Below are 27,942 nucleotides of genomic sequence, written 5' to 3' on the forward strand. Positions count from 1 at the left end.
TACACAGATTTTGCAAAGGCATTCGACAAATGTGACCATGGAGTGATTGCACACAAAATGAGATCAATTGGTATAATTGGTAAAGTAGGACGCTGGATTCTCAATTTCCTGTCGAACAGAACACAAAGAGTAAGTCAATCAAGTAAAATCGAGTCCAAGCGCAGTTAAAAGCTCTGTACCTCAAGGTACAGTCCTTGCACCACTGCTGTTCCTTATTCTCATATCAGATACTGTATAGACAAAAACACACGTCACAGCTTCGTGTCATCCTTTGCAGATGATACAAAAATCAGCATGAAAATTACCTCTGCTGAAGACATTGATAAACTACAAACAGATATTAACAAAGTTTTCGATTGGGCAGCAGAAAATAACATGATGTTTGGATAATGATGATGATGTTTGATGTTTGAATAACATGGTGACATGATAACATGGTGACATGTTTGAATAACATGGTAACATGATGATGTTTGAATAACATGGCTCACAAGTGGCATTCTCAACTCAATCAACAAGAAACATGAATATGAAAAGAAACTTAGGATTGGCCTAGTTTCAAAGGAAGTAGCTAAAAGGTACTCATCAATGCTTACGAGTATCATAAGAAAGGCAAAACTTGCATATTATGTGAATAGATTCAATGAAGCAAAAGGCAACATGAAAAGCACTTGGAAAACAATCTCTAGTATCCTAGGAACTAAACAACACTCACATAACCAAATAAAACTCTACAAGGATGGGGATATACCGTCAACTGATTTAGAAATGGCAAATGAATTTAATAGTTTCTTTTCATCTGCCCCACCCATAGCACTACTGTTCAACAAATCTATAGTGTCACATCGTCCCTCATATCCTCAAAAAAGCAAGAGTAATGCCAGTCCATAAAGGAGGCAAACCGGCGGACATAAACAATTATAGATCAATATCAAATCTACCCATTCTATCAAAAATATTTGAAAAAATTATCTACAAACAGCTCTATTCCTACCTCGTAAAATTCGACATACTCAGCCCCTGCCAGTTTGGCTTCCGGTCCCAAAAGAGCACCAACGATGCAATCATTAGTCTCCTTGACGTTATCTACTCAGCCCTTGACAAAAATGAGTTTCCGATTGAACTCTTCATTGACCTAAGAAAAGCCTTTGATACTGTTAATCTCAACTACCACTTACTTTAACTCTAGCATTATGGAATCCGAGGCCTTGCCCTTGACTACATCCGATCCTATCTTAGTGACAGACACCAATATGTAACCATCAATGATACAACTTCTTCCACTCTACCAATTACCGTTGGAGTGCCGCAGGGCAGTATCTTAGGACTTCTTCTATATCTTATATATATAAACGATCTGCCTAATGTCTCTAATATACTCAAACCTATATTGTTTGCTGACGATACTACCCTTATCTATTCAGACCTCAACCCACATACACTAAATAATGTTGTGAATAATGAATTAAAAAAAGTCCACTTATGGATGTCAACGAACAAACTAACATTAAACATCGAAAAGACTTACTACATCTTATTTGGAAGCAAATCATCAAATGCAATTCAGCTACAGATAGACAACATTAACATCAGTAATAAAAATGATGGCAAGTTTCTTGGCCTATTCCTAGACAAGAGACTCAACTTCAGTACCCACATACAACACATAACTAAGAAAGTCTCTAAGACAGTTGGTATACTCTCCAAAATCAGATATTATGTTCCTAACTCTGCTCTCCTCTCACTATATTATGCACTAATCTACCCCTATCTTAATTATGGTATCTTTGCATGGGGGTCTACCACTGCAAACCACCTTAAGCCCATAATCACGCAGCAAAAATCTGCTATCAGAATAATAACTAACTCTGCTTTCAGACAACACTCAGCTCCTTTGTTTAAATGCCTAAACTTGCTAAATATTAACTCCCTCCACACATTCTCTTGTGTCAACTACATTTACAAAATCCTGTTCTTAAATGCAAACCATGCTCTGAAACTCTCCCTGGACAGATGTAATAGGACCCATTATCACCACTATGATAAACTATGAAGATGAAATTAGGTACTTTTTAGTATTGATTTTGAATGATGAAAAAGTTGGACAGCTTTTCAATTCAGTAGGGAGTGAGTTCCATAAACTGGGTCCCTTTATTTGCATAGAGTGTTTACACAGATTAAGTTTAACTCTGGGGATATCAAAGAGATATTTATTTCTGGTGTGGTGATAATGGGTCCTATTACATCTGTCCAGGAAGAGTTTCAGAGCAGGATTTGCATTTAAGAACAGGGTTTTGTAAATGTAGTTGACACAAGAGAATTTATGGAGTGAGATTATGTTTAGCATGTTTAGGGAGTTAAACAAGGGGGCTGTGTGTTGTCTGAAAGCAGAATTTGATATTATTCTGATAGCAGATTTTTGCTGGGTGATGATGGACTTGAGGTGGTTTGCAGTGGTTGAACCCCATGCACAGATATCATAGTTGAGATTGGGATAGATTAGTGCATAATATAGAGAGATGAGAGCAGAGTTAGGTACATAATATCTGATTTTGGAGAGTATACCAACTGTTTTAGAGACTTTCTTAGTTATGTGTTGTATGTGGGTACTGAAGTTGAGTCTCTTGTCTAGGAATAGGCCAAGAAACTTTCCATCATTTTTATTGCTAATGTTTACATTATCTATCTGAAGCTGAATTGCATTTGTAGATTTGCTTCCAAATAGGATGTAGTAGGTCTTTTCTATGTTAAGTGTTAGTTTGTTGGTTGACATCCATAAGTGGACTTTTTTTAGTTCATTATTAACAAGGTCATTTAGTGTATGTGGGTTGGGGTTGGAGTAGATGAGGGTAGTATCATCAGCAAACAAAATAGGTTTCAGAATGTTAGAGACATTAGGCAGATCATTAATGTATATAAGAAATAGTAGGGGTCCCAAGATGCTGCCCTGTGGCACTCCAACGGTTATTGGTAGAATGGGAGAGGTTATATTATTGATGGCTACACATTGGTGTCTATCACTAAGATAGGATTGGATATAGTCCAGTGCATGGCCTCGGATTCCATAATGATGGAGTTTACATAAGAGGTAATCGTGATTAACAGTATCAAAGGCCTTTCTCAGGTCAATGAAGAGTCCAATCGGAAACTCATTTTTGTCAAGGGCTGAGTAAATTATATCAAGGAGACTAATAATTGCATCGTTGGTACTCTTTTGAGAGCGGAAGCCAAACTGACAGGGGCTAAGAATGTCGAATTTTACGAGATAGGAGTAGAGCTGTTTGTAGATAATTTTTTCAAATATTTTTGATAGTATGGGTAGGTTCGATATTGGTCTATAGTTGTTTATGCCTGCCGGATTACCTCCTTTATGAACTGGCGTTACTCTTGCATTTTTAAGGATATCAGGGAAAGTATGACACTCAAGGGATTTGTTGAACAGCAGAGCTATAGGTGGCGCAAGGGCATGGGAGGCGCTCTTGTATACAATGGATGGGATTTCACTGATGTTCCCAGCTTTGGTTTTTAGTGAGTGTATGATGGAGACAACATCTGTCGGGCTGACTGGTGAAAGGAGAAGAGAGTTTGGATAGCTGCCTGAGAGATATGTGTTGATGTACTCACCTAATTGTGCTTGCGGGGGTTGAGCTTTGGCTCTTTGGTCCCGCCTCTCAACTGTCAATCAACTGGTGTACAGATTCCTGAGCCTACTGGGCTCTATCATACCTACATTTGAAACTGTGTATGGAGTCAGCCTCCACCACATCACTTCCTAGTGCATTCCATTTATTAACTACTCTGACACTGAAAAAATTCTTTCTAACGTCTCTGTGGCTCATCTGGGTACTAAGTTTCCACCTGTGTCCCCTTGTTCGTGTCCCACCCGTGCTGAAGAGTTTGTCTTTGTCCACCCTGTCAATTCCCCTGAGAATTTTGTAGGTGGTTATCATGTCTCCCCTTACTCTTCTGTTTTCCAGGGATGTGAGGTTCAGCTCCTTTAGCCTTTCCTCGTAGCTCAATCCTCTCAGTTCCGGGACGAGCCTGGTGGCATACCGCTGAATCTTCTCTAACTTTGTCTTGTGTTTAACTAGGTATGGACTCCAGGCTGGAGCTGCATACTCCAGGATTGGTCTTACATAAGTGGTATACAGGGTTCTGAAAGATTCCTTACACAAGTTTCTGAAGGCAGTTCTTATGTTGGCCAGTCTAGCATATGCCGCTGATGATATTCTTTTGATGTGGGCCTCTGGGGACAGGTTCGGTGTGATATCAACCCCCAGATCCTTCTCTCTATTTGATTCTTGCAGGATTTCCCCTCCCAGATGATACCTTGTGTTCAGCCTCCTGCTCCCTTCGCCTAATTTCATCACCTTACACTTTCCAGAGTTGAACTTCAGCAGCCATTTTCTAGACCATTCCTCCAGTTTATCCAGGTCATCCTGTAGTCTCTGTCTATCTTCATCCGTCTTGATTCTTCTCATAATTTTTGCATCATCAGCAAACATCGAGAGGAATGAGTCTATACCCTCTGGAAGATCGTTCACATATATTAGAAACAGGATGGGTCCAAGTACTGAGCCCTGTGGGACTCCGCTGGTGACATCTCGCCACTCTGATGTCTTCCCCCTCACCGTTACTCGCTGTTTCCTGTTGCTTAAGTACTCCCTTATCCACTGGAGCACCTTCCCTTTTACTCCTGCCTGTTGCTCCAACTTTTTTAACAGCCTTTTATGGGGTACTGTGTCGAAGGCTTTTTGGCAATCCAGGAAAATGCAGTCGGCCCACCCTTCTCTTTCCTGCCTAATTTTCGTTGCCTGGTCATAAAATTCTATTAACCCTGTGAGGCACGATTTACCATCTCTGAACCCATGTTGGTGGTGCGTTACAAAGTTATTTCCCTCCAGATGCTCTACGAGCCTTTTCCTCACGATCTTCTCCAGCACCTTGCATGGTATACAAGTTAAGGAAACTGGCCTGTAATTCAGTGCCTCTTGCCTGTCACCCTTTTTGTATATTGGGACCACGTTAGCTGTCTTCCAACTTTCTGGTAAGTCTCCTGTTTCCAGTGACCTGTTATACACCATAGAGAGTGGCACACTTAGTGCTTCTGCACCTTCCTTTAGTATCCATGGTGAGATTCTATCAGGCCCAACAGCCTTTGTCACATCTAGCTCCAGCAGACACCTTTTGACCTCATCACTGGTGAGGTCAAATTCCTCCAAGGTTTCCAAGGTTGCCGCCTCCTCATTTAGTGCAGGGGCTTCTCCTTGTTCTATTGTGAAGACCTCCTGGAATCTCTTGTTGAGTTCTTCACACACCTCCTTGTCATTCTCTGTGTATCTGTTCTCCCCTTTCCGCAGCTTCATCACTTGTTCCTTCACTGCTGTTTTCCTCCTGATATGGCTGTGGAGCAGCTTTGGTTGGGTCTTGGCTTTACTCGCGATGTCATTTTCAAACTGTCTCTCTGCTTCCCTCCTCACTCTGATGTACTCATTTCTGGCCCTCTGGTACCTCTCCCTGCTCTCTGGTGTTCTGTTATTTCTGTAGTTTCTCCATGTTCTTTTACTCAGTTGTTTCGCTACCTTACATTCCTGGTTGAACCATGGGTTTTTCTGTTGTTTTTCGTTTTTTCCTTTTGGAAGGGGATAAACCTGTCTGCAGCTTCCTGGCACTTTTGGGTGACAATATCCATCATGACCTGCACATTCTTGTCTCTAAGTTCTGTTTCCCATGGTGTTCCCATTAGGAAGTTCCTCATCTCGTCATATTTTCCTCTTCGGTAATTCAGTCTTTTCCCCTCCACTCCCATCCTTGGATAGGTTATCCCTACCTCCACCAAGTACTCAAAGGTCAGTACACTGTGGTCACTCATTCCTATGGGGGCTTCAACTTTGACTTCCCTTATTTCTGACTCATTTAGGGTGAATATTAAGTCGAGTCTAGCTGGTTCATCATTGCCTCTCATTCTTGTGGGTTCCTTGACATGCTGGCTCAGAAAATTCCTTGTTGCCACTTCCAAGAGTTTAGCTCGCCACGTATCTGCACCACCATGTGGGTCCCCATTCTCCCAGTCTATCTTTCCATGGTTGAAATCACCCATGATTAAGAGTCTTCAGCCATTCCTGCAGGCAACTGAAGCTGCTCTCTCTATTATATTAATGGTTGCCATGTTGTTCCTATCAAACTCCTGTCTAGGTCTTCTGTCATTTAGGGGAGGGTTGTAAATGACTGTCACTATTATCTTAGGTCCACCCATTGTTATAGTTCCTGTTATGTAATCTCTGAATCCGTCACAGCCCGGAATTTCCATCTCATCAAAACTCCAGTCCTTCCTTATCAGCAGGGCCACTCCTCCACCTCATCTCCCTTCCCTCTCTTTCCTTACTATATAGTAGTCCTTTGGAAACACAGCATCTGTTATGACTCCTGACAATTTTGTTTCTGTTAGTCCTATTACATCAGGGTTTTCTTCTTGCACCCTTTCTGCCAGTTCACTTGCTTTATTGGTAATCCCATCAATGTTTGAGTACATTACCTTGAAGCTCACTTTCTTATATCCAATTTCACCCACACTCCCTACAAGTGTAGGAGGTTGTTCTATGGTCCTTGCTACTTGGGTAGGCTCCTCCTCCTGTGAGGTAGTTGCCAGGGGTTCAGGGGGAGGTGGGGTGGGGGGTGGAGGGCTTAGGTCTTCCTCAGGCCTGTTTGGGTCAGGAAGAAGTCCTGGGGGTGAGGGAGCAGGGATTGCTTGGGGAGAGGGCACGCCCTCCTGCGGTGTAGTTGACAGGGGTTTGGAGGGAGGTGGAGTGGGGGATAGAGGGCTTTGGTCTTGCTCAGGCCTGCTTGGGGCAGGGAGAAGACCAGGGGTTGGGAAAGCAGGGGCTACTTGGGGTAAGGGGAGGGGGAGGATTTGGGTTTCATGATGGGCATTATGCAGGGGCAAGGAAGGGTTTGTGCTGGGGGGTAGAGAGGGCCCTATTGGGTGGTGGACTGGGGTGTTGCATTCCCCCCTGGGGTTCCTGGGTTGCTGGATTGGGGTTCCCCACTCCCCTCTGGGATTGCTGGGTTGGAGGCTGAGGTTCCCTGGCTCTCTTCCCTCTCCTTGCGCCTTTTCCTTGCATCTGCTGCCCTTACTATTTCGTCTCTGGTCATGTCCCTCTGAACATATACCTCTTTGTAGTTCCTTGCATGCCTCAGTTTGTTCTTCCTTACTAGAATGTCCTCTTTTATGTCCTCGCTCTTGAATACTACCTTGATCAATCTTTTTTTGTCTCTGTTGTACTGGCCAATCCGGAAAAACTGTTCTATGTCTCGTTCAGCCCCTTCCATTCCTATCTCCTTTAATATCCCTGCCACTGCAGCTTTGTCTTTAGTCCTCGTTTCCTCCCTTGTGGAGCCCTCTTGTTCCTCGACACCTACCACTACTACAGCTCTTTTCCTTTCCATTAGCTGGCTTGTGCATCTAGCTGCCTCCTGTGAGGTTACTGCTTTCATTACAACATCCTTGACTGTGGACATTGCTCCTGGGCTCTTGAGCATTTCAACAAAGGTTGGGCCAATTGTAGGGGTCCCTGCCATAGCTACATCTCCTGGCACCTGGGGGTTGGTCCCCTGGGCCAGAGTCTGAGGAGGGCCTGTTTTTAGGCTTTTTATCTCCTCTTGTGCTGCACTTAGTTCTATCTGCAGCTTACATATAGTTTCCCTCAGGTCCTTCAATTCCCCACTGACTTCCTTCCATGCCTTAGCAATCATCTCCATGAATGACTCGTCCAGTCCCTCTCCTCCAGCTTCATTCTGTTGTCTTATCATCCCGCTTGACCTGTGTGTGTGTGTGTGTGTGTGTGTGTGTGTGTGTGTGTGTGTGTGTGTGTGTGTGTGTGTGTGTGTGTGTGTGTGTGTCTGTGTGTGTGTATGTGCGTGTGTGTGTGCGTGTGTCCGTGTGTGTCTTTGTGTGCGTGCGTGTGCGTGTGTGTGTGTGTGTGTGTGCGTGTGTGCGTGTGTGCGCGTGTGCGTGTGTGCGTGTGCGTGTGCGTGTGTGTGTGTGTGCGTGTGTGTGTGTGTGTGTGTTGGGTGCGGGGGTGTTTGTGTATAGGGGAAGGGGTAGGGGGGTGTCTTGGGGCAGTGTAAGGCGTGGGAAGGTGTGGGGTGAGATGGTGAGCGGTCACCAGGGTATCATGTGTCAAGCCCCACCCAAGTGAGCCACGGAGTTGTATATTTGAGATATTGAGACCTACTTTAAATTAGGTATTTTAAGTCACTCTGTACACCTTATTGATGACCTAGAGACGGGCACCTACCGTCAGCTCACCCCGAGCAAGCACGCCTAGGTGAGTTTGAAGAGATGTCCTTATGACGGGGTTGGTCGCTTGCCCTCTCCTCTCTCTGGTATCAATGTTGTCTCCACGTGCTACTGTTGTCTCCACGTGCTACTGTTGTCTCCACGTGCTACTGTTGTCTCCACGTGCTACTGTTGTCTCCACGTGCTCCTGGTAACATTCGTTCCTATCTTCCTCACTGGTCGTCACCACTATGTGCACTTAGCATACGATCCTAAACGGTGCACACACTTCGGGGCATCAATCACTAAGTATGCTACAATCCACTTCACAACACATTACTCAGCAAACAAAACGTAGGTCCTGCTAGGCTGGGTGGCTAGGCTGACCCAACGGTACACACTGATCTTGCCACTCGGCCTTAATTTTTGTTTCTTAATTGCTCTACCGCTGTAGGAGCTCACTATACACTTGATCACTGCGTTTGCGTACACTTCTGTGACAAAAAACTATGTTTCTTGTCTCTGTGACCCTTCAATGTCTCGAGATAATTGATGTTATTCGCGGACCCTACGGACACAACGTGTGACTCTCTCCAGAGCTGAACTGAACTGATGTGTGTCTGAGTCTGTTGGATTTTACTTGCAAGGTTAGCACCAATCGATGAAAAGAAGCTATTAAATTCATTCGCCATTTCTAAGTCAGATGATGGTGTAAGGCCATCCTTAGAGAGTGTTATCTGGTTGTGGGAGTGTTGTTTAGTTCCTAGGATATTAGAGATGGTATTCCATGTGCTTTTCATGTTGCCTTTTGCTTCTTTGAATCTAGTCTCATAATAAGAAAGTTTTGCTTTTCTTATGATACTGGTAAGCACTGATGAGTACCTTTTAACTACTTCCTTTGAAACTAGGCCACTCCTAAATTTCTTTTCATATTCATATTTTTTGTTGATTGATTTAATTATGCCACTAGTGAGCCACGGGTTATTTTTTCTTTTATCAGTTACTTGTTTGGTAAGGAGGGGACAGTGAGTGTTGTAGAGGCTTAGAGTTTTGGAGAGAAAGAGGTTGGTTGACGAGTTTATATCCTGTGAATTATTAAATTCAGATTCCCAGTTAATATTGTGAAGTGCATTAGAGAGATTGCCTAAAGCTGATTCACTATGTAGCCTGAATGAGAGTTTCTTGGTTTCTGATGGTGATGTGTCAATGTTTGCTATGAGGAAGGTAGGATAGTGGTCAGTTGTTCTGTCATAAATTACCCCAGATGTAAGGGGAGCTGTTATATTAGTCCATAGGTGATCCAGGGTAGTGGCAGATGTTTGAGTGACTCGGGTGGGCTTGGTGATTGTGGGGATTAGCATACAGGAGTGCATGCTGTTACGGAAATAGTCAACTTGAGGGTTATTTTGAAGACCCAGGTCAATATTGAAATCACCTCCCAGAATGATGTGATTTTTGTTGAGATTGTTATTTATGATAAGATTCCTTACATTGTCTGAGAATAAAGCTATGTTGGTATTAGGAAATCTATAGATGGCACCGATTATCAGGGAGGATTTAAGGGATTTACTGGAGAGCTTGGCAAAGGTATATTCACAATAGTCGTCTCTATCACTAATGACACTATTGCAAGTGAAGGTATCTTTGTAATATATTGCTGTACCGCCACCTTTTTTATTAGCCCTGCAGTTATGAATGACTTTATAACCAGCTAAATTGTAGAGTTGGGTATAGTCATTACTTAGCCAAGTTTCTGTTAAAATGATGAATGATAATTTAGTACCTAGTGCTGTAAGTAGTGCATTTATATCATCAAAATGTTTACCAAGTGACCTAACATTTTGGTTGTAAACTGATAAGCAGGTGCTGTTTAGGAGTTTGTTTTTTGCAAGATTTGCTGTGTAGTACCTGCAATAATGATGATCAATGTGCTGATTTGTGTGGATATGGGACAGAAGATTTCGATCAGGATCAATAGCAGTAAGCATATAGATAAGATAATGTCACGATACAATAAGATAAGCAATTACAGGAACAGATAAATACTAAATCTGCTGTAAAATAGAAAGTAATTATAGCAAAACACAGCAATATAACAATACAATAAGAGCTTACAAAGTATTGAGTCTGCTAAAATTAGAGAATAATTATGGCAAAACACAACAATAAATGCAAGTAAACAAAAGAATTGAAACAATTAGAGGTAGAATTAAGGTCACTAGATAGCCATGGAGGATACACAAGTTTGGTGGAGAGAACAAAAAACTCAGTAGAGACTGTCAAGATGAATATATAAAAAAATTGACAATGATAATTGTAAAGTAAAATAATCTTAAAGATAATAAATTATAATTTAGCTTAGTTGTAACCTATAATTAGTATGAACTTAATTAAAAGAACAAAAATGAGATCAATAATTTATTTCAATAAATGACATAGATCAATACAATTAAATTTAAAATTTAAATGGAATAGGGTAAGATTAGATTTAAGAGTAAAATTTTACAATGAAACTGAGGTAGATGCTTGCATAAGTGCATGGAGACTTGATGGATTATTTAGGAAATTATATGAATGAGAGAACATTAGGTAAACCTATACCTACATATATACCTATACCTATATACCTATATATACCTATATATACCTATATACCTATATATACCTATATACCTATACATACCTACAATTTTCTCTCATCTTCTTTTTTTCATTCCATGTAACTGTTATAATTTTTTTGTCTATAAATTTTGCAAGTATTTACCGACTTAAAATTTTCTTAGATTAAGGACCTGCCCGAAACGCTGCGCGTACTAGTGGCTTTACAAGACTGTAATTACCATATTATGTATTCTCACATTCCCAATGTACCTTCTTGTATATGCATAAATAAATAAATAAATAAATGTTTAACGGTGATAAATTCCAGGTACTCAGATACGGCAAAAATGAGGATCTTAAACATAATACAGGGTACAAAACACAATCGAATCTGCCCATAGTAGGAAAACAGCATGTCAAGGATTTGGGAATAATGATGTCTGACGACCTAACGTTTAGGGAGCATAACCAAGCAAGTATTTCGTCAGCCAGAAAAATGATTGGATGGATTTCGAGAACCTTCAAGTCCAGAGATCCCATCACAATGGTTGTACTCTTCAAATCACTTGTGTTGTCCGGTCTTGAGTACTGCTCAGTACTCACTTCCCCCTTCAGAGCAGGAGAGATTGCTGAAATTGAGGGAATACAGAGAACATTTACGGCACGCATAGACGAGATAAAGCACCTAAATTATTGTGATCGTCTCAAAGCTCTCCAAATGTACTCACTAGAAAGGAGACGAGAGAGATATCAAATAATATACACATGGAAAATACTGGAGGGACAGGTCCCAAATCTACACAGTAAAATAACAACGTACTGGAGTGAACGACATAGAAGAAAATCCAGAATAGAACCAGTGAAGAGCAGAGGTGCCATGGGTGCAATCAGAGAACACTGTATGAACATCAGAGGTCCACGGTTGTTCTACGTCCTACCAGCGAGCATCAGAAATATTACAGGAACAACCGTGGACATCTTCAAGAGAAAACTAGATTGTTTCCTTCAAGGAGTGCCGGACCAACCGGGCTGTGGTGGGTATGTGGACCTGCGGACCGCTCCAAGCAACAGCCTGGTGGACCAAACTCTTACAAGTCAAGCCTGGCCTCGGGCCGGGCTTGGGTAGTAGAAGAACTCCCAGAACCCCATCAACCAGGTATACATTGTATATCATTGTTAATAGCAGTACATGTGGTAGATTACATCAAGTAGAGTAGAGTAGAGTGTATGTAGTTATCATTGTGACTGGTAGAGCACATCAGGTGATGAAGAGTTCTTTGATGAATGATGGCTTATGACGTATTTTGCATTACCACTGTCCACAAAGTTATTTTTGTTTTTGAGCTAAAACCCTTCAGAGTTTATTCCTCTTTGTTCTTTGTAATTTAGGTGTATCAGAAGTTTTATTCTTCAGGTTAGTAGTCTTTATTTTGATATGCAAATTTTATTCAATCTGCTTTATTAATATATATTTACACATTGCAAAGGAAACAGTAATAGTTTTATATAGTATTTATTAAGTTTAATGTAAAAAAATACTGAAATTGTTTTACCACTTAATGTTATACTTGCTAACTAAACACCAAATTAATAATTAATTAATTTTACTCCTCATTCTTTGCAGTTTTATTCTTTACACAAGTTATCATTGTGTAAAGGACAATTTATATGAATTTATAGTAAGACTGCATTAGACTGAGATGCATACAAATGCCAGTGTAACATGAGGAAGCAACATATTACATGTTGTGGATTTGTTCATTTGATGCATCACGCTATTGTGATTTCTGTGTGTAAGGAAGCAACAGTTTACACAGAAGCCCATCATGGCACATGGGTGCCGCTCATGCTTACCAGTCACCAGCATAGTTTCCAGCACCATGATGAAGTAGACGAGGCTCTTACCATGATATATTTAGGATTTGTCAGTATTGCAAAATTTCTAGTGTAATAAGGATTTATCATAGGTGTTTTGTATGCACCTGGCGGGGAACATAGCAGATTTCAACTGTATAACAACGTGTATAAGGTGACCAAATGTCAATTTTATATGTAAATATCTGCTAAGTTGTGATGTTAATGTCCAGAATCACATCATGAATATCTGCCGAGGAAGTGTTGCCTTCCAGTGGTATTCTCAGGCGTCATTAGTGCTTGTGGCTCCACCTGTACCACGAGGAACTATTCTGCAGTAGTTAAATAAGTGCCAGACTCCAACCAAATGTCTGGTTGATCAGATATTATGTACTTCCCACATTTCAATTGATGTCTTTGTAAAACATAATGCATTAAATGTTCTTTATCTCGTTTTATTTTAACATTTTTACAAAAATTGTACAGTTATGCATAGAGAATATGGAATATAGGTACAGTAAACGTATCCTCTATGAAATATTACAATGGGAGATATGAAAACCCATTATATACATGCTCACTGTTAATAGTACTGTACTGTATGAATCAAATACATAAAGAAAGAAAACTTAAATATGACCATATGATGTTAACGAGAGTGAACTTCACTGGAGACCGAGGCTGGCCAAGGGGACAGTCTTCAGACAGAGAACCTCGTAGGTGACATTGGAGGTTGCTTGGCCCCAGTACGGTACGTAGCATACTTGATGACTTGGTTGGACCTGTCCCGAGTAAATTTCAATCAGTTTCCCACTTGATGTATATATGAAAGTACTTATATGTATGGAAATATGAAACTCAATAACAGAACTAGGCAGTTATTATTAATTTAATGCATATTTCTCTATACATAAAAATAGTTGCCAGAGTTAAGGATAGTTAAAATAATTAAACAACCATAAATGTATGAGGTAACATACATCTGAGCTTAGATATACATAATGCAATATACAAAGTACTAATTAGAGAGAAGATATACAATAACATGACCCATAACACCAGCAGTCTGACGAGATACTTCACAAATGACTTCAATTCAGCCTGACTGTCAAATTTACTGTGATGTCTTGGCCTCCTGCTAGTCGATATTTTGACCTACACAAACTAGGATCATTCATAAGTGGATTTCTCTCACACTGTTTTACTTACATTGTATGAACACAACAAAACGAAAACTTCGTTATTGTTATTTTCCCATCTTGATTCATGGCCGATGAAGCAGGTATTACAGGGTCTTGGATAATGACAAAGAAATATGTGAAGAACTCAAAGGTTTCAGGTGTACTAACGAGAACCAGGTTGGTGTCCATGGGGAGGTGACAACACATAGCCAGAAACAACACTGGACAGAACTGAAGTTAACGCAAAAGTATTAAAAAGACACCTGCAGGAACTAGATGTATTCACCTAGTTGTGTTTGCGGGGGTTGAGCTTTGCTCTTTTGGCCCGCCTCTCAACTGTCAATAAATTGTTTACTAACTATATATTTTTTTATCTCCACACCACACACACACCCAGCAGTTAGTCAGCAGCCCGTGACAGCTGACTAACTCCAAGGTACCTATTTACTGCTAGGTAACAGGGGCATTCAGAGTGAAAGAAACTTTGCCCATATGTTCCTGCCTGGTGCGGGAATCGAACCCGCGCCACAGAATTACGAGTCCTGCGCACTATCCACTAGGCTACCAAGCCCCCTATGTAGATGTAGCAAACGTAGTGGGACTAAATAAAATATAGCATTACATTAGAGATAGGAAAGCTACCGGAATTTTATTGAAGGTAAATGTAATTCCAATATTTAAAAATACGGGCGCATACATGAATAACTAAAATTAGTATATTTTGGTAGCAGTCTTTCTTGTAAATATATGTTCTTAAATATCACCGAAAAAGTAAGATTAGTAATTCTAAAACGAATTTTCTCAATATTTCTTATGTTTCTTTTTACTGTCGATGGTAATTGAAAAATCATTTCTACAAAATTCATTTTTATTTCTAGTCTGAAGCGACGCTTGAGCGCGTTTCATAATAACGTATTACATTTTCAAAGACTTTAGTTTACACACACACAACTGTAACCTGAAAACACTTAGGTTTTGTTACAGTTAGGATTGTTAACAGTTAGGATTGGCCTAGTTTCAAAGGAAGTAGCTAAAAGGTACTCATCAATGCTTACCAGTATCATAAGAAAGGCAAAACTTGCATATTATGTGAATAGATTCAATGAAGCAAAAGGCAACATGAAAAGCACTTGGAAAACTATCTCTAGTATCCTAGGAACTAAACAACACTCACATAACCAAATAAAACTCTACAAGGATGGGGGTATACCGTCAACTGACTTAGAAATGGCAAATGAATTTAATAGTTTCTTTTCATCGGTTGGTGCTAATCTTGCCAGTAAAATCCCACAGACTCAGACACATATTAACACATATCTCTCAGGCAGCTATCCAAACTCTCTTCTCCTTTCACCAATCAGCCCGGCAGATGTTGTGTCCATCATACATTCTCTAAAAACCAAGGCAGGGAACACCAGTGAAATTCCGTCCATTGTGTACAAGAGAGCCTCCCATGCCCTTGCCCCACCCATAGCACTACTGTTCAACAAATCTATAGAGTATCACACCTTCCCTGATATCCTCAAAAAAGCAAGAGTAACGCCAGTCCATAAAGGAGGCAATCCGGCGGACATAAACAATTATAGACCAATATCAAATCTACCCATTCTATCAAAAATATTTGAAAAAATTATTTACAAACAGCTCTATTCCTACCTCGTAAAATTCGACATACTCAGCCCCTGCCAGTTTGGCTTCCGGTCCAAAAAGAGCACCAATCATGCAATCATTAGTCTCCTTGACATTATCTACTCAGCCCTTGCCAAAAATGAGTTTCCGATTGGACTCTTCATTGACCTAAGAAAAGCCTTTGATACTGTTAATCACAACTACCTCTTACTTAAACTCCAGCATTATGGAATCCGAGGCCTTGCCCTTGACTACATCCGATCCTATCTTAGTGACAGACACCAATATGTAACCATCAATGATACAACTTCTTCCATTCTACCAATTACCGTTGGAGTGCCACAGGGCAGCATCTTAGGACCTCTTCTATTTCTTATATATATAAACGATCTGCCTAATGTCTCTAATATTCTCAAACCTATATTGTTTGCTGACGATACTACCCTTATCTACTCAAACCTCAACCCACATACACTAAATAATGTTGTGAATAATGAATTAAAAAAAGTCCACTTATGGTTGTCAACGAACAAACTAACATTAAACATCGAAAAGACTTACTACATCTTATTTGGAAGCAAATCATCAAATGCAATTCAGCTACAGATAGACAACATTAACATCAGTAATAAAAATGATGGCAAGTTTCTTGGCCTATTCCTAGACAAGAGACTCAACTTCAGCACCCACATTCAACACATAACTAAGAAAGTCTCTAAGACAGTTGGTATACTCTCCAAAATCAGATATTATGTTCCTAACTCTGCTCTCCTCTCACTATATTATGCACTAATCTACCCCTATCTTAATTATGGTATCTGTGCATGGGGGTCTACCACTGCAAACCACCTTAAGCCCATCATCACACAGCAAAAATCTGCTATCAGTATAATAACTGTCATGTTCACAGAAAATGGTACCATCCGTTTTCTATGTGCGGCGGCTGGGACGCCAGAGAGAGAAAGAAGGTAAACAAGAGCGTACAGGACGCCCGCCAAGCTTGGTAGCTACTATAGTCATGTAATCATATTAAGTATTAAAGTCAGTAACCAAGTCATGACTTTACATCAACCCTACAACCAAGACTTCCTCAGTAATACACAAACACCACATTGGCGACGAGGATGAACTGTGAACGCAGGTATTTGTTCAGTTTCAAACACAAGGGAGAAGCATGCTGCCTGGAGGAGGAAGAGAAGCTGTGAGCGCCATACCCGATGCTGTATGCTAACCGATGCTGTGTGCTAACCAATGCTGTGTGCTAAACGATGCTGTGTGCTAACCGATGCTGTGTGCTACCCAAGCTGTGCTGAAGAAACTGTACTGAAGAATCTGCCGACGTTGTGTACGAAACGACGCTTTGATGTGTACAAAACCTGATGTTTTGGTTACGAAACGACGCTTCGTGCTACAAAATTCATCACGCTGTACCAACTGCTGCACCAACTGCTGTACCAACTGCTGTACCAACTGCTGTACCAACTGCTGCACCAACTGCTGTACCAACTGCTGCTGTACCAACTGCTGCTGTACCAACTGCTGTGAGTAGGAACAACACATGTACACAAGGGCTAGGTAAGAAGTCAGTTGCTGCTATATTGTGCACTGTTGTGAACTTTTGCATTAAAATGCTTGTGTGCTTTGCAAAATTAAAGTAATTACAGTGAATTCTTGACTAACATATACAGTGCAGTAAGTGTTTAATATTCTGAGGAACATTTAAGTGATAAGTTACATTTATTCAGTAAAAATGGCAAATATACCTCAGTTTCCTGCATTTGATCCTGACTGTGACCAGACAAACCTGTCACAGAGGTGGGTCAAATGGCTTAAAAAGTTTGAAAATTTGTTGATAGTTTCTGACATCAAAAGTGCTGAAAGAAAGCGTGCCTTTCTACTTCATTATGCAGGTGATAGAGTTTGTGACATCTTTGACACACTGAAAGACACTGGTGGTGCCAAAGATTATGACACTGCCAAAGCCAAACTAACAGAGCATTTCAAACCAAGGCAAAATACTGCTATGGAAATTATGCATTTCAGGAGAGCAAAACAACTCTCTAATGAAACTGTGGATCAATACCACACACGTCTGCAGGGTTTAGCAGCCCATTGTGAGTTTGCTGATGTTGACAAAGAAATCAAACAGCAAATAATTGAATCATGCACATCTACACGTCTTCGTCGAAGAGCTCTAGAACTTGTTGATGATGACAGTTCTCTTACCAAGATACTGGATATGGCTCGTCGAATGGAAGATGCTGCACGTGATGCTCGTGTCATGGAGTGCAGTGCCAACAACAGTTCTGCCACTGTTACTAACAGTGATGAGGTACGTAAGGTTCAGGGAGGACACCGTGATCAAAGAAGATATCATGGCAAACCTAACAGTAAATTTAGCCGAGAACCACGTCACAACTGGGGTCAAGGAACAAGGCTCAAGCAGTCACAACGACCCACATCAGAGGGTGTCAACAATAAATGTTACAATTGTGGAGGAGACTACCCACACCAAGATAATGTTTGTCCTGCTCAAGGTAAGAAGTGCTATGAGTGTGGAAAACTAGGTCATTTTGGTGCTATGTGTCGTTCCGCACTAAAGAAACCACAGTCAATGAATGAAAGCACTGTACGAGGATCAGGTCATAGGGGTCGAGGTGGTAAACACAATATTGCACCTCATATCCAGAATGTTAATAATGTACAAGACAACATTTCATTACAACCAGTCTCAGATGACAGTGAATGTGATTATACTCATGGAGTACAAGCAATCACAGAATGGAATGATCTTCCAAACAACCCAGAGACATGTGTATACATTGCTGGTATTTGTCTCAAGGTTCTCATTGACACTGGATCAAACATTGACACCATTGCTGAGTGCCACTATGAGAAATTTAAAAAACAGTTCCCAAAGCTTGAGAACTATAATGGCAAAGCCACTGCCTATGCTTCAAAGGTAGCCTTGCCAGTGATTGGAACTTTCACTGCAGAGATCAAGTCAAAGAATGCAATGCTCATTACTACATTCCATGTTGTTAGGAATGCAAAGGAGTCTTTACTCAGTTACAAGACTTCAACCAAATTGGGGCTACTTCAGCTTTCTAATGCTGTAGCAGTGGAATCTGCAAACAATGTTGATGGTATTGTTGCTGAATTTTCTGATCGATTTAAATCCATAGGTTGTTATACTGATAGCAAAGTACATCTGCATATCAACCCAGATGTAATACCAGTTGCCCAACCACATCGCCGACAACCATTCCATACTCGCAAGAAAGTCGATGCCGAACTGGATAGGCTGATAGAACTAGATATCATTGAACCAGTAACAGGCCCAACACCATGGGTAAGCCCAATTGTCACTCCACCAAAGCCGAAGAATCCAGATGAGATACGCATTTGTGTGGACATGCGTGTTCCCAACAAGGCAATAATGCGTGAACGCCATCCTACACCGACTGTAGATGATATGATCTACCGCTTGAATGGTGCAACTATATTCAGCAAGTTAGATTTAAACAAGGGCTATCAACAGCTTGAACTTGATGATGAGAGTCGCTTCATCACAACGTTTACGACACATCGAGGTCTGTATAGGTACAAGCGCCTGAGTTTTGGTATTAACAGTGCTGCCGAGGTATTCCAGCACATCATCAGCCAGGTATTGCAAGACATACCTAATGCTGACAACATGTCTGATGACATCATTGTTTATGGCCGTACCCAAGCTGAACACGACAAAGCTCTTCGTGCAACATTGCAACGCTTACGAGAAAAGAATTTGACGCTAAGCCGAGCAAAGTGTGAGTTCAATCAACATAAAATTGAATTCTTTGGACATGTACTTAGTGACAAAGGTCTGTCTCCAGATCCTAAGAAAGTTGCAGATATCAAGAATGCTGCACCTCCTTCAACGTCCACTGAAGTACATAGTTTTCTGGGAATGGCAAACTGCTGTTCTCGCTTCATTCCAGATTTTGCTACCATTACAAAGCCTCTACGTGAGCTCCTGAAGAAAAATGCATCATGGTACTGGAGCGATATCGAGCAAAATGCATTTGATGCTGTGAAAGATGCACTAGTAGAGAATGCGACTGCTGCATACTTTGATCCATCAATGGACACTGAATTAACGGTGGATGCTAGTCCTGTTGGATTAGGTGCTGTTTTAGCCCAACACAAACCTGGTCAACCAGATTCCCGAGTAGTAATTGCCTACGCCAGCCGTTCTCTCACAGATGTTGAGCAACGATACAGTCAGACAGAGAAGGAAGCTCTTGCTCTTGTATGGGGCTGTGAACACTTCAATGTGTATCTGCTTGGTGCACCCTTCACCACGATGGTCACTGACCACAAACCGTTGGAGACCATCTTCAATAATCCAAAGTCCAAACCACCAGCTCGCATTGAGAGATGGGCTCTTCGTCTGCAACCATACAACTTTACGGTGAAATACAAGCCGGGTGCAGGCAATCCCGCTGATTACATCAGTCGACATCCTGCAAACAGTTTCACCATCACCAAGCATCAGCAAGTTGCCGAGGAATATGTACACTCTGTAACCTGTGATGCAGTCCCTAAGGCTCTTACTCTTGATGAAATCCGTACTGCAACCCTAGAGGACCCAACTCTGCAAGCAACAGTGGATGCATTGACTAAGAAAAAGTTTCCACGCATCCCACCCTCAGGAATTGACCAAGATGCATTCAAAGCACTTGAACGCATCCAGACAGAATTAAGTGTTACGCAACAACGCGACACTGTGCTGCGAGGTACTCGTATCGTGATTCCAGCTGTTCTCCAGCAACGTGCTCTGAAGCTTGCACATCAAGGACACCAAGGTCTTGTTAGGACGAAACAGCTGCTACGAGAAAAGGTGTGGTTTCCTGGCATTGATCGTCAAGCAAAGGATATGCATGATGCCTGTGTCCCTTGCCAAGCTGCAGTGGATACTTCAAGACCAACACCTCTACAACCTTCACCACTACCTGCTGCACCATGGACGGAAGTATCAATGGACTTCTGCGGACCACTACCAACTGGAGAGTACTTGATGGTAGTCATTGATGATCACTCACGTTATCCAGAAGTAGAAATCATCAATTCCACATCTGCAAAGGCCGTCATCCCGAAACTTGACAAGATCTTTTCAAACTTTGGCATTCCTGAAGTTGTCAAGACGGACAATGGACCGCCATTCAATGGACAAGACTTTGTCAACTTTGCTGAGCATATTGGATTCAAACACCGCCGTGTGATGCCACTACATCCCCAAGCAAATGGAGAAGTTGAGAGATTCATGCAACCTCTCATGAAAGCGGTACGCTGTGCTCATGCCGAAGGACGATCCTGGAAACAAGCTATGTATGCTTTTCTCAGGAACTACCGTGCAACACCGCATGGAATACTGGGCAAGTCACCTGGTGAACTTTTATTTGGACGTCCTATGAGAATCGCACTACCCGTCATGCCAGCCGAGGTAACGGATAAACGTCTCGCTCAGAAGGATGCACTAGCCAAGGGCAAAATGAAAATTGCTCATGATCAACGTGCAAAGGAACAGTTCATAAAGGTTGGTGACACTGTTCTCGTTAAAAAGAAAAAAGAGGGAAAGTTAGATATGCCGTATGATACAAAACCATATAAAGTGATTAGTGTAAAAGGAACTATGGTAACAGCTAGTAATAGAGATCATAGTATAACACGTAATATGGCTTATTTCAAAGTGATTCCAACTAGTGTAGAAAATGATGAAGTGCAAAGTCGTGCAAAAGAAAAAGAAAAAAATAGTTATAACCCGACAAACAATTCATCAAGGGATGTTATTGCATTTAAGGACTCTCGTCCTAAACGTCATGTTAAACGCCCTACACGATTTGATGATTAATTGTGTTCCTATGTAATGAAAAGTATTTACTTATTGTGCTAAACTAAATTTAATATTGTTTGAATAATGCAGATATCTCATTCAATATTTTGTAACTTTGTATTACAGTTTCTTTCATGTTTGTTTAACATTGCATATGTATTTTTAACATTGAAATCCTTTGTGGAAAAGATTAAGTTGTTTAAATTCTTTGTGTGCTTAATTAATGTTAAATGTATGCAGTATCTCTTGATATGGTAATAACTTACTTTGTGTCAATAACTTTGCTTTGTGCTACAAGCATGGTAGACATCCTGTATTCATTCTTTTTAAAGAAAAGGAGGGATGTCACAGAAAATGGTACCATCCGTTTTCTATGTGCGGCGGCTGGGACGCCAGAGAGAGAAAGAAGGTAAACAAGAGCGTACAGGACGCCCGCCAAGCTTGGTAGCTACTAGTCATGTAATCATATTAAGTATTAAAGTCAGTAACCAAGTCATGACTTTACATCAACCCTACAACCAAGACTTCCTCAGTAACACACAAACACCACAATAACTAACTCTGCTTTCAGACAACACTCAGCTCCCTTGTTTAAATCCCTAAACTTGCTAAATATTAACTCCCTCCACACATTCTCTTGTGTCAACTACATTTACAAGACCCTGTTCTTAAATGCAAACCATGCTCTGAAACTCTCCCTGGACAGATGTAATAGGACCCATTATCACCACACCAGAAATAAATATCTCTTTGATATCCCCAGGGTCAAACTTAATCAGTGTAAACACTCTATGCAAATTAAGGGACCTAGTCTATGGAACTCACTCCCTAGTGAATTGAAAAACTGTGAAACTTTTGCCTTATTTAAAAGCAAAACCAAAAAGTACCTAACTTCATCTATTTAGTTTCCTACACTGAGCTTTAAATTTGCTCTGTACCTAGTGTTACCCAATCTCCTAATTTTTATGTAATATCAAACAACCTTATCATTGTGCTCATTGCTGTCTTCTTTTATGTGCTAGCCATATGCTGTATTGTGACTACCAATTTTTGTCAACTACCACTCAAGCTGTCATTGCAATCAATCTTATATTGTTTCTGCTGTATTGTGCCTACCAATTTGTTGTCAACTACCATTTTAAGCTGTCATTGCAATCAATCATAGCTACCTATGTGCTTTAATATACTGTACCTATAATTTTCTCTCATCTTCTTTTTTTTCATTCCATGTAATCTGTTATCATTTTTTTGTCTATAAATTTTGCAAGTATTTACCTCCTTAAAATTTTCTTAGATTAAGGACCTGCCCGAAACGCTGCGCGTGCTAGTGGCTTTACAAGACTGTAATTACCATATTTGTATCCTCACATTCCTTATGTACATTCTTGTATATGCATAAATAAATAAATAAATAAATAAACTTAACAGAGTTTTACCTATTCTAACGCTAAACATCTTGTCTTATATACTCGCATTTGGGTATGGTGATATGTGCAACAGTTTTGGATGAGGTGAACAAACTTTTGACCAACACAAGACAGAACACGGTGCAATGGGAATAAATTGGATAAGTGAGACGGAAGAATGGAAGTAACTGCAAAGGGCCTATTGGCCTATACTTTCTCTTGATGCTTCTATAACGTCTGTAGGAACGTTATCCCTACAGACAAAAATCAGAAGATACAATTGACGATTTACTATAAAACGAAAAAAACGGCCAACCTACTCATGAAAAACTCTCCAGACACAAAGCAAAATGCCTTAAAAGAGACCAACGTCGTCTATGCCTTCAAATGCCCACTTGGGGACTGTTAGCCCCAAAGAACTCAGTATATAGGCAAGACAACAACATCTCTTTCCAGGCGATTAACGATGCATAAGCAACAGGGCTCCATTAAGGAACATATAAACTCTTCCCACAACCATACCATCACCAGAGAAGTCTTAACAAAAACACAGAAATCATCGATAGATACAGTGATAGCAGGCGGCTTGACATCTGCGAGGCACTACACATCAAAAAGTCAACACCAGCAATCAACAGCCAATTAATGCACAACTATATTCTACCCACTTCAAGACTCCGTACCAATATAGAAGTATCAAGAGGAATGCCAATAGGCCCTTTGCAGTTACTTCCATTCTTCCCTCTCACTTATCCAATTTATACCCATTGCACCGTGTTCTGTCTTGTGTTGGTCAAAAGTTTGTTCACCTCATCCAAAACTGTTGCACATATCACCTCACCCAAATGCGACTATATAAGACAAGATGTTTAGCGTTAGAATAAGTAAAACACTGTTAAGTGTTTTCAGGTTACAGTTGTGTGTGTGTAAACTAAAGTCTTTGAAAATGTAATACGTTATTACGAAACGCGTTCAAGCGTCGCGTCAGACTAGAAATAAAAATTAATTTTGGAGAATTGATTTTTCAATTACCATCAACAGTGAAAAGAAACATAAGAAATATTGAGAGAATTCGTGTAAGAATTACTAATCTTACTTTTTCGGTCATATTTAACAACATATGAATAACTAAAATATAAACCAGTGCCATTAACATGCATTCTATGCAAAATGTTGGAAAAATTATTAGAATAATGATTGTAAAATATTTGGAGAGAGTAAATTTTACAAGAGGCACAACACAGCTTCAGAGAGGGAAATCATGCTTAACTAACTTGATTGAACAAATCCACAAGGGCCGTGATGAGGGTTCGAACCTACGTCCGAGAGGTTGATGCATCACGCTATTGTGATTTCTGTGTGTAGCTTAATTGAATTCTATGACAGGGTCACTAAAATAAGACTAGAGAAGGAAGGATAGGTTGGCTGAATCTTCCTAGACAGCCAGAAAGCTTTTGATACATTTTCTTACAAAAGACTAATACACAAAATGGAACGAGAAGTGGGGTTAAAAGGAAAGTTACAGGAGTACCTAACAGACAGGAAACATAGGGTTATAGTCAGAGAGGATATGGCAAGCTGAAAAGTGGTGGAAAATGGTGTTCCACAGACCTCTGTCCTAGGATCATTGCATTGGATCACTGCCCAAAATGCAAGTTCTTGCATTTCTGGGAGGAACTCCTTAAGGCTCTCTGAAGCTATCTTGCTGCGATGACTTCCAGCTACAAGGTCACATTAGCCGTGGAGTTCAGTTCGGCCTACTGGGGACCTGAGTCACGACTTGGCCTTCTCAGAGGCGCAGGTAGCAGGTGACACTCTGCTACCTTACTGGAAAAGACATCCAGAAATGCAGTGAACTAATATGGGCCACTGCTTGGTTCAAAAGAGACTGATGCCTTACATCCTGCCGAATGAACTCCCACAACAATGTAAACGAACGATTGAATCTCTTGAAACAAAGGTGCACTAATTCCCCGCACCCCTCTGAAGTGGGAGTGGGACTGGGGCTCTTACTCTCCAGTTGTTAGAGTAATCATTAATTTTGCTGATGCCGTGACGTCAACACATCTGCTGTAAGGCTCCCTGGTGGTCAGTAAGCCATGGCTGGTCCCAGTGCTTTCAACTAAGTCCGTTATTGGGCTTTGACCTGTTTGGCCTTGGGTTGTACATTGTTGTTGTAGCATGGACCTGGCCTTTTAGAGTGCCTGGAGCTGCATGTACTTACGGTTATCTTTCTTGGGTGTTTACTTGTGTTGCCTTTACCCTGGCAGAGTTCTCTTCCCTGGTGTGTTCAGGTGTGAACTCACGTCTCTGGTGAGATCTTACTCTTAGAGATCCATCTTTATTGGGGGTGGCCCTCGCATTGGGTGAGTCAGGGATCATGTTGCCTCTCTGTCATGACCTGGGGTGGTTGGGGTGCACTGGAAGTTGGTACGCTTGTTCGTATGGGGCGCTGAGGTTGGCCTTCACAGTCGTGTAGCCCAGGCTGTGTCAGTTTCTCTGTTCGGTATAGCTTCCCCAGTGCCCGGGTGATCAGGGGGTAGCATCCCCAGTGCCCAGGTGTTCAGGGGGTAGCATCCCCAGTGCCCGGGTGATCAGGAGGTAGCATCCCCAGTGCCCGGGTGATCAGGGGGTAGCATCCCCAGTGCCCGGGTGATCAGGGGGTAGCATCCCCAGTGCCCGGGTGATCAGGAGGTAGCACCCCCAGTGCCCGGGTGATCAGGGGGTAGCATCCCCAGTGCCCAGGTGTTCAGGGGGTAGCATCCCCAGTGCCCGGGTGATCAGGAGGTAGCATCCCCAGTGCCCGGGTGATCAGGGGGTAGCATCCCCAGTGCCCGGGTGATCAGGAGGTAGCATCCCCAGTGCCCGGGTGATCAGGAGGTAGCATCCCCAGTGCCCGGGTGATCAGGGGGTAGCATCCCCAGTGCCCGGGTGATCAGGGGGTAGCATCCCCAGTGCCCGGGTGATCAGGGGGTAGCATCCCCAGTGCCCGGGTGTTCAGGGGGTAGCATCCCCAGTGCCTGGGTGTTCAGGGCGGTAGCATCCCCAGTGCCCAGGTGTTCAGGGGATAGCATCCCCAGTGCCCGGGTGTTCAGGGGGTAGCATCCCCAGTGCCCGGGTGTTCAGGGGGTAGCATCCCCAGTGCCCGGGTGTTCAGGGGGTAGCATCCCCAGTGCCCGGGTGTTCAGGGGGTAGCATCCCCAGTGCCCGGGTGTTCAGAGGGTAGCATCCCCAGTGCCCGGGTGTTCAGGGGGTAGCATCCCCAGTGCCCGGGTGTTCAGGGGGTAGCATCCCCAGTGCCCGGGTGTCCTGCTCGATTCATCCTTCAAGCCCTGGAAATCCCTTACTGTTGTGGGGTGGCCAGTGAATATTCCCTCCGAACCCCATTCTTGCCTTGTGTGCAAGAACATCCAGCGGTCGTCTCTATAGACACATTCATAAATGTTAACATGCTGTTCAGTCAAAATAAGACTTTTCTCAAATATAAATTAATATTATAATAATAATAATAATAATAATAATTTTTATTTAGGTAAAGGTACATACATAAAGAGATTTTACAAAGTTTGTTGGCTTTATAGATAGAGCTAGTACATACAATGCCTAAAGCCACTATTACGCAAAGCGTTTCGGGCAGGAAAAAACACTAATGACTAAAGCTTAAAACTAATGGGTAAAAAGAATAAAATGTGTTGAGTACAAATAAAAATAGAGGTAAAAGAGGGGGGAACATTGTTGAAAAAGCAGCACAAATACAATTACAAATTATTACAGAAAATTACATTCAAACAGCGTTGAATTGAAAAAAAAAAAAAAACATACATGGGTTGACAACAGAGGGGTAAGGTAGGTTACAGGGAATTTATTAGGTATAGCTTCGTTTTTAACTTAAACTGGTTGAGAGAGGTACAGTCTTTAACATGGTTGGGAAGGTCATTCCACATTCTGGGCCCCTTGATTTGTAGAGCATTTCTAGTTTGATTAAGTCGTACTCTAGGAATATCAAAACTGTATTTATTTCTGGTGTGGTGCTCATGGGTTCTGTTACATCCTTCTATGAAGCTTTTGAGATCAGGATTGGCATTATAGTTTAGCGTTTTATATATGTATAATACACATGAGAGAATGTGCAGTGACTTAATGTCTAACATATTCAGAGATTTGAGTAGGGGTATCGAGTGATGCCTGGGGCCAGAGTTGGATATTGTCCTAATAGCAGCTTTGTGTTGAGTAATTAGAGGACGTAAGTGATTTTGGGTAGTAGAGCCCCAAGCACAAATACCATAGTTGAGATATGGATAGATAAGGGAGTAATAGAGAGTCACCAGGGCAGTTCGTGGTACATAATATCTGATCTTAGAAAGAATGCCCACAGTTTTTGAAACTTTTTTTGATATATTTAGAATGTGTCCCTGGAAATTCAGCTTGTGGTCAATGAGAATGCCAAGGAATTTGCCATCTAATTTGTTACAAATTTGGGTATTGTTTATTTTGAGATTTATTTGATTAGAGGATTTATTGCCAAACAGAATATAGAAAGTTTTGTCAATGTTAAGGGTGAGTTTGTTGGCAGTTAGCCAAAGATGGACTTTATTTAGCTCAGTATTTACTGTGGCATTTTGAGCAAGGGGGTCAGGACTGGAGTAAATGAAGGTTGTGTCGTCAGCAAATAGAATTGGTTTGAGGTGTTGGGAGGCATTTGGAAGGTCATTAATGTAGATGAGAAAGAGGAGAGGGCCAAGTATGCTGCCCTGAGGAACACCAATGTTGATGGGTAGGGTGGGAGAAATTGTATTGTTCACAGAAACATATTGGAGCCTGTCAGTAAGGTAGGATTTGAGGTATTGTAGGGAGTGTCCTCTGACTCCATAATGATGTAATTTAAGAAGAAGGTTTTGGTGGTTGACAGTATCAAAAGCTTTACGCAGGTCCACAAATAACCCAACAGGGAACTCATTTTTATCAAGAGCTGTATGAATCGAGTTAAGCATACTAATAAGTGCATCGTTAGTGCTTTTTTTGGGTCTGAAGCCATATTGGCAAGGGCTAAGTATATTGAGTTTGGCTAGATATGAGTAAAGCTGCTTATAGAATAGTTTTTCAAAATTTTTTGACAAG

General features: G+C 41.4%; 1 protein-coding gene across 1 annotated transcript in view; it reads right to left on the minus strand.

Moving 5' to 3' along the window:
- Window positions 1–13,172: 13,172 nt before the first annotated feature.
- The window catches only part of LOC123750610 (uncharacterized), a 66,440-nt gene continuing 51,670 nt past the window's right edge, over window positions 13,173–27,942 (minus strand). The window contains exon 4 of the mRNA XM_045732743.2: window positions 13,173–13,515. Coding sequence (XP_045588699.1) covers window positions 13,399–13,515 — 117 coding nt within the window. The 3' untranslated portion in view covers window positions 13,173–13,398. The remainder of the gene's footprint in view (window positions 13,516–27,942) is intronic.

This window comes from Procambarus clarkii, chromosome 1, assembly GCF_040958095.1.
Source record: "Procambarus clarkii isolate CNS0578487 chromosome 1, FALCON_Pclarkii_2.0, whole genome shotgun sequence".
Classification (NCBI taxonomy): domain Eukaryota; kingdom Metazoa; phylum Arthropoda; class Malacostraca; order Decapoda; family Cambaridae; genus Procambarus; species Procambarus clarkii.